This window comes from Chrysochloris asiatica, unplaced genomic scaffold (assembly GCF_000296735.1).
Source record: "Chrysochloris asiatica unplaced genomic scaffold, ChrAsi1.0 scaffold00242, whole genome shotgun sequence".
Classification (NCBI taxonomy): domain Eukaryota; kingdom Metazoa; phylum Chordata; class Mammalia; order Afrosoricida; family Chrysochloridae; genus Chrysochloris; species Chrysochloris asiatica.
This window is the reverse complement of record NW_006408760.1, coordinates 2,047,443-2,055,633: the sequence shown is the minus strand read 5'-3', so window position 1 is coordinate 2,055,633 and position 8,191 is coordinate 2,047,443. Positions and strand designations below refer to the sequence as shown.

At 41.2% G+C, this 8,191-nt stretch overlaps 1 protein-coding gene across 2 annotated transcripts in view; it reads left to right on the top strand.

The window, feature by feature from the left end:
- Positions 1–7,978, top strand: part of NSD1 (nuclear receptor binding SET domain protein 1) — a 218,246-nt gene extending 210,268 nt beyond the window's left edge. For both annotated transcript variants that reach the window (XM_006873463.1, XM_006873464.1), the window contains 3 exons: positions 2,385–2,491; positions 4,309–4,513; positions 6,049–7,978. In XM_006873463.1, the coding sequence (XP_006873525.1) occupies positions 2,385–2,491; positions 4,309–4,513; positions 6,049–7,676 (1,940 nt within the window). In that variant the 3' untranslated portion in view covers positions 7,677–7,978. The remainder of the gene's footprint in view (positions 1–2,384; positions 2,492–4,308; positions 4,514–6,048) is intronic.
- The last annotated feature ends 213 nt before the right edge of the window (positions 7,979–8,191 follow it).

Sequence of the window (8,191 nt, the reverse complement as noted above, 5' to 3'; positions counted from 1 at the left end):
CCAAGATCTAAAGTCCGCAGCTTCTCCATCGCTCCACATCATCGTCTCTGCCTCCATCTCAGGCATCACTGTTTCTCTGGGTAGGGTCCTGCTCTCCGCTCTTCTCTGTTGATCCTCCTAGGGACCTCCGCTCATACACTGGGAAGTTAATCACTCCCTTCCTTGCTATAAAATGTCTACCTTTACATTTCCAGCCCTCACAATCAGTCCTGATAACAATTATTCACTATTGTATCACGAGAGACCCATCTGCATTTCATTTCATCAGCTCCGCCTAGACAGATTGGGTACTACTCACTGGAGATTCTGCCTTCCTCCAGGCCCCCTGGCTCTAGGTTCCCTCTTGAAAGCCTATAAGCCAGTCACTTCTTGGCTTTGTAGCCCTCCGTCCCCAGAATTGTATCTTGTACACATTCAATGTTGTCATAAGCCATGGATGTGGACAGGCGTTTTAATATAAACGGAGTATGTGTGTATATGTCTTTTCATTCACACATTGAGTTGTATGGAAATTCAGAAGACCTTGTTCCATTTGTCACTTGGGTTTCCGTCTACATGAGTGGGATGGGGAAATGAGAGAGACGACTTTGGTAGCCTGCTTTCCTTGATCATCCAACTTCCTTTGCTCTTTATGCACTCATCACTTATTGTTTTTTAATGTGTGCCATGCTCACTCTTTGCTGATTTCTTCCTCAGTGCCTTTTGCTATCCCCAATCATTGCAGACCCCTCTTCGATCACTGCATATTGAAATTTTCATGAATTGGATCAGGTGTTCCTTTATTAACACTAATGCCTTCTGATTTAGTCCTTGTGGGTTTATACTTACTGAGTAGATCGTCAGTGATTATCAATTTATGCCAAGCGTCTTATCTTGTGTTTATGTACACTGTGGAGTTGGCATTATAAGCATTTTAAGTTTATAAAAATATCTATTTTTATATATTAAATTTAATATAGTAAAGAGTAGTGTGAATGGACTTTTCATTCAGTAAGCTCACTCAGGGTGAGAGTTGAGAAATGTGTCACTGCTGTTGCCTTGGTCAGTCTTGCTTCCTGTGATCCTCTCACCAGAAACAAACTACATGACCTTTAAATATTAACCAACTACTTATGTTTTACTCTATTGAATCAAGAAATAATAGTCTGTTTCCAATGTTGAATGAAGAATTATATATAGTTAGCCTTATTGATAGGATATGTTTCTGTCTCGAAAGGCAAATCTTTCTAAAGCTTAATAGTTTTAATTATAAATGATTTTACATTTTATACATTATCTATAAGCCATCACCCACAACTACATGTAAAAATCTTTCTTTTAGGCCTCCCCTTCCTTACAGCTAATGCATGCCTTGATTTAGAATATTTTCGTGTTTTATTTGGTCTGACGGTGTTGATGAAATGTACCTTTGACAGAAAATGTATATTTTGTACCTTAAATCTATACATCTCTTTTTGAACTCTACAGATTACTTCTCTATATATTATGGCATATTTTCTCTGTTGGCTTGCAAAATTGGTAGAGCAGGCATTTATTTCTCCGTTGTAAATAGTGGTGTGATTAGGGTGTGAAGCCAGTCCAAAGATGTCTATTCTTACTCTGTACTGCAATATCTCTTCCTTGGGTGCTGACAGGTTTTGCTCATACTTGATTTACCATAAGGTGTTGTAGTTTTTATTTCTTGTAATTAGTTGATGTGTCTAGTCTAAATTGGAGTCCTAGTGTATCACTGCTGGGTAATGCACTGGACCACAAGATCAGTTTGAATTGTAGGATCTGTGGTTCAAACTCTTTGAGTCGGAAAGGACTTAGCATTTAACAACAGTCTAAATTAGAAAGCAAATGAACTTGGTAGTTAACCTCTAGTAAAAGGTCTTTTAAATTTTTCTGTTTTTCTGTATTAGAATATATTAATGTATTAGTGTCCATGGTGTCCTGGTGTAATGCTGTAGAATAAGCAGTGGACTGGTAACCACAGGATCCACAGTTCAAATCCACCATTTACTCCTTGGAAATTCTGAGTCACAACTGACCCAGCAGCACTTAACAATTAGAGTTCATGAGCCCTTTTGATCTTTTTAAATTTAATCTATTGTTTTGGATACCAAATCCTTTGCGATTGTTACAAATTTTATGTCACTAATGCCAGAGGTAAGTAGCTATGGTAGCGTAGTGGTTACGAATTGGGCTGCTAACCTCAGAGTTATCAGTTCGAAACTACCAGCTGTTCCATGGGAGAACGATGAGGCTTTCTGCTCCCGTAAAGATTTATAGCCTCTGAAACCCTGTACAGGGTCGCTATGAGTTGGAACCGACTCCATGGCACATAACAACAACAACAAATGCCAGAGGTATTAACATTTTCCACCTTCTCTTATACACAGGCACAGAACTTACCTTCAACTACAACCTGGAATGTCTTGGGAATGGAAAGACTGTTTGCAAATGTGGAGCCCCAAACTGCAGTGGCTTCCTGGGTGTAAGGCCAAAGGTACCATCCTTTTAAGCTTCACCGTTGGGAATACTGGTGCAGTCCTCTTCTTCACACCAGAGTCAAGGCTGGGTCTTAGCCTTAAAAAGATGTCTCTTTGAAATAATTATATTGAATAGATGTTAATTTGACCTTTGGCAATTTGATTTAGCTTGTGGTGATGGATTTGGTTACACAAGTAAAGATCTTTGGGTAATGTTAAAGTGTTTTGAGCAATTTCACTTTAATTAATAATACGCTTCAAGCTTCAAAAAAAAAAAAAGGCTGTAAAATGGAAATAGGAATATCTGGTTACTTAGCTCCTAATTAGTCCCAGCTGGTCTCACTCAGATCTGTCTATCTGTCTTCTAATAAAACTACTTAAATGCATTGTATGTCTGTCTTTCTGCATGGATGTCTATCATCTATCACTTCCTTTTACCCTTTAAATACACCTAGGAATCTACAGTTGATTTTAAGATTTTAAATGTAGTATAACACTGTAGTTAACAATTTCACCATTGTAACCAAGTACATTGGTATATCCAACTTTCTATTTTTGTGTGTGCACTTTGACTGAATTATAATACTGTAACTGTGAAGAATCATTTGTACATCTGAATCCTGGTTTTCTTAAATATTATAACAATTCTTTCTTCTTTTTTTTAACTATCATTTTTAGTGATTATCCACATATTGAACGGAACCATAATAGATGATTTCAGAATTATCTATCATAACAACACACTGAAAATTTGAAGTTTAATTTTGATAACAAAGCAGATTATGCCGTGACTCCAACCTTGAGTATTTCCCTGTATGAATTGTTTATTATAATGTGCATACAAGAAACTAAAAAATGCAAATTGGCATAGAAACCAATTAGAAAAAAGAATTAATTATAAGCAAAATACCACATGAAGATGAAAAACATGCACTAAAGTCTTACATCTTCTTAATTAAGCAACGTCATATTTAATTATATGAAGGGGTTTCAAAAGGTTTGTGGGAAAATGGAATTTTTAAAAAATGGAATTTTTCCAGGAACTTTTTGAAACCTCCTCATTATAGGACTGGTGATTTATCTTTTCTATGGCTAAATGATCTTGTTCCCAGCTAACTTATGTCACATAATTAAAACTAGTAACTGAGTTCACCTTATAAGTGTCCAAACTAAGTATGTTAGAGAAATCAGTTCTGCCTCTTTGAGGTCTTATATCGGGCAGCATTTCACACATGTGTGTGCTGGACCACAAGTGTAGAAATGTAGATGCTCACTGTGACTAGGAGTAGTAAACATTGCCTTCTTAGACTACAAGCCTTGAAGAGTAGTCCTGGATGTTTTTAGTTTAAGCTAAGAGGAATAATGTGATGGTTTGGTGGCCAAGAGTGGTCCTTAAGGAACATTGAGGAAACCTGCTGATTGTACCAGGATCTGTCTTGGTCCTTGGTGGGACTTAATCTAATATGACTTAAATAAAGATACATACCTTTATTGATGGCAAGGACTCCGAATTAATTTTCTAATCTTTCCAGGCTCATATTAAGTGCTCAGTAAAGGTTGTGGAATAAATTGATAAATGTGTACACACCTACACATGAATACATTCTTTAAAGAAATCTTTGAAATTAGATAAGTATAAAAATAAGACTTTTGAAAGAGATGATGTTTAACGTGGTAATGTGCCTGGTGCCTTATCTGTGTTTTACCTTTGCCAACAGTCCTCTGAGGACTGACTTTTCAAGTCAATTAAGAAGAGATAATAAAATGGTCAAGATGGCACAACTAATGTGTCAACAGAAATAACAATGCTGACTGCTCAATATCTGGCTTCTAGAATCAACCTATTGTGACAGAAGAAAAGTCCAAGAAATTTAAGAAGAAGCAACAGGGTAAGCGCAGGACCCAGGGTGAAGTCACAAAGGAGCGTGAGGATGAGTGCTTCAGCTGTGGGGATGCCGGGCAGCTGGTCTCTTGTAAGAAGCCAGGCTGCCCAAAAGTCTACCACGCAGACTGTCTCAATCTAACCAAGCGGCCAGCAGGTTTGTGCCAAAATAAATAACTCTGAGCACTCCTTGTTCTCTGTCAGAATTTTCAGGGTCTCAGCCATTTGCTTCAGACTGGAAGAAAATGCTCTTTGGTCTTCCCATGCATAGTATTAAAGGAGTATCATGTATGTTTTCATTTGGAAATAAATGACTAGAAAGGCTTGGAACTCTAAGTTATAGAAAAGGGGACTGGAACTCACCACTTTGTGTCAGTAACATTTCTGGCATTTTATCTTCCCAGCATCCCATCAATTAAGGTCTTTTCCTCATGATACTGATGAGAATACAAAGTTGAGACTGATGAGATGGTTGGTCATATTAGAGCAGACAGATAGAAGTGCCAGATTGAAAGCCAGGTTTTCTGGCTCCATGGCTTTCTGGAAAAAGAAAATGGGATGCAGGGGAGTTCGAGCCCTTCCACTCAGTGATAGCTGTATTGACACCCATTTCTTCCACCTCTAGTCTCTTCCTCCCTTTTAAAGTAAGCTCTTTTCTCTCAAGGGCATACACTTGTATCCCATTCAAACCTGAGATAGGTGAGTAGATATGGTACCCAGTAATTTGTTGTTGGAGATGATAACATTGGATTGGAGATTTGGGTTTAGAAAATATTAGAAATTTAGATATGCCATCTATTTGAAAGGACAAAGGAAAGAAATGAAAACAGACCCATTCCAGAGTGAGATTATATATAACTAGCCTGTTTAAAAGAATTGCAGAATGAGAAGAACTTTGGGGTTGGAGTGAGGAAAATGTATCCCTGAATTGACTTTTCCACAGTATGTATTTGCCAGAGTAATGAAACAACAGAACAAAAGTAGTATGGGGGCAAGTCCATAGCATTGAGCTGTTAGTGCCAGAAAGTAAAGTGGAAGTCATTTCAGAATTGGTTACTCAAGGTCTGACACAAATTTTGATGGAACTGATCTTGGCCTATAATTCAAGAGTGAGGTTTATCATGGATAATTTTTCGGAAGTTGGGGGTGGAAACACTGTTTATGGCAGAGATATTCAGGTTTCACACTATGTGGACTATGCAATATGAGTTTTGTGTTAATTTTAAGATTTATAATTGAACAAAAGTAAACCCACTTCCAAGTTCTTTCATTGTGTATCTTTTTCCTATCCCTATTAACAACCAAATAAACAGTATTGTAAACTGTATATTTAAAGACAAATGGAGTTTGCAAGAATACTAAAGTAGTATTAGGGGGACTTTGCTCTTTTTTCTTTGTTCCCTGCTTTGGTTGAAATGGTCATAAAAATACAGATTTAGTCGTTAGCTATATTTAGTTAATAATTAGTTACTGTTTGATATTTTTCTATTATTTTTATGTGTTGTTTTGTGCAGAAGAGGAAACTGGAATTGTGGGGACGGAAGGAGTCAGATTGAGTGGCAGAAGCTCTCTGAAGAAGGCAGCAGTTTGAAGGAGGCTTTGAAATCACTTTTGGGCCATCCCAGAGCCATAGCTATCTCATGTGCATTTCTCCTGTTGCTAAGCTTTTTGTTTTACTCCTGTTGTTTTCAGGAAAATGGGAGTGTCCTTGGCACCAGTGTGACATCTGTGGAAAGGAAGCAGCTTCCTTCTGTGAGATGTGCCCCAGTTCCTTTTGTAAGCAGCATCGGGAAGGAATGCTTTTCATCTCCAAACTGGATGGGCGTCTGTCTTGTACTGAGCATGACCCCTGTGGGCCTAATCCTCTGGAACCAGGGGAAATTCGTGAGTATGTGCCTCCCCCAGTACCACTGCCTCCAGGCGCAAGCTCTCACCCAGCAGAGCAATCATCGGGGAAGACTGCTCAGGGTTCCAAGATGTCAGAAAAGCCACCTGCTGACACCAACCAGGCACTGTCGAAAAAAGCTCTGGCTGGAACTTGTCAGAGGCCACCTCTCCCTGAAAGATCTCTTGAGAGAACTGACTCTAGGCCCCAGCCTTTAGACCGGGTCAGGGATCTTGCTGGGCCAGGGACCAAATCCCAATCCTTGGGACTCAACCAGAGGCCATTGGACAGGACTCCTGTAATAGGAGGACCAAGATCCCAGCTCTCTGAAAAATCCTCTCCAGTGACTGGCCCAAGTTCCCCACCTCCAGTTAGGTCTCAAGCACTGGAAAGACCTGTGGGGACAGCTGGCTCAAGGCTGGATAAATCCATAGGTGCTGCCAGCCCAAGGCCTCAACCATTGGAAAAAGCCCCAGTCCCCACTGGCTTGAGACTTCCACCACCAGACAGATTGCTGATCACCAGTGGTTCCAAGCCCCAAACTTCAGACAGGCCCTCCGACAAATCCCATGCCTCTTTGTCCCAGAGACTCCCACCTCCTGAAAACCAGAGACTTCCACCTCCTGAAAAAGTACTGTCAGCTGTGGTCCAGACCCTTGTAGCTAAAGAAAAAGCACTGAGACCTGTGGACCAGAATACTCAGTCAAAAAATAGAGCTGCTTTGGTTATGGATCTCATAGACCTAACTCCTTGCCAGAAGGAGCGGGCACCTTCTCCTCATGAGGGCACACCACAGGCCGATGAGAAGATACCAGTGATGGAGTCAAGCTCGTGGCCTACCAGCAAAGGGCTGGGCCAAATGCCACGAGCTGGTGAGAGAGGAAGTGTTTCAGACCCTGTCCTCTCACCACCTGGGAAAGCGGCAACTCCTTCAAAGCATCCCTGGCAAGCTGTTAAATCACTCACCCAATCCAGACTTCTTTCTCAACCCTCTGCCAAGGCTTTTTTATATGAGCCAGCAACCCAGGCCTCAGGAAGAGCACCTGCAGAGGCTGAGCAGACCCCAGGGCTAATCAAGCAGATAGCTGGAGGCCAGCAGCTCCCTGGACTTGCTGCCAAAGGGACAACACTGAGTGGACAGTCCTTCAGGCCTCTTGGGAATGCCCCAGCCTCCCTCATCAGTGAGGAGAAGTTGCCTACCACAGAGCAGAGTCCTTGGGTCCTGGGAAAGGCCTCCCAGGGGTCAGGGATCTGGCCCATGGTGGCTGGGCAGACACTGACTCCGTCATGCTGGTCCTCTGGGAGCACACAGACTTTGGCACAGACTTGCTGGTCTCTTGGAAGAGGGCAAGACCCTAAACCAGAGCAAAATACAGTTCCAGCTCTTAACCAGGCTCCTTCCAGTCACAAGTGTGCAGAGTCAGAACAGAAATAATACTAGTAACTATCTTGGCCAGACAAACTGCCCCCCGGGTACCATTTGGGGAGGGGAAGTCTTTTCTTTCTTTTCCTCCCGTAAAAAAAAAAAAAAGAGACATACCCAACACTTTTCCACTGTTATTTCCTTATATCCCAACACTCAGAAACTTTTGTGACATTACCAGTGGGGGCTTATGGTTGTGTAAACCATGTATGGAAATCCAAGTGGGCCCCAGCCAAGGGGACAGACAGACTTGGGTCTCTTTCCCCATCTGACCTTTACACATGGTAAACTTGAAATAAAAGTCCACTCTGGAATCAAGCATGGAATTCAATTCCGCTGGTTAGGTTGGAAAGTAGAGGGACTCTCAAAGCTATGTCTCAGGCCTACAGAGCCCCATTGACAGCACCTGATGAAGCTTGAGAGGCACTGGTGTTCATTGAAAACAGTGCTTCCTGTGTGCTAGGCCAGTGCTAGCCCATTACACAGATAATAAGGCCTGATTCTTGTGAGCCTAATATGTCTGCCTG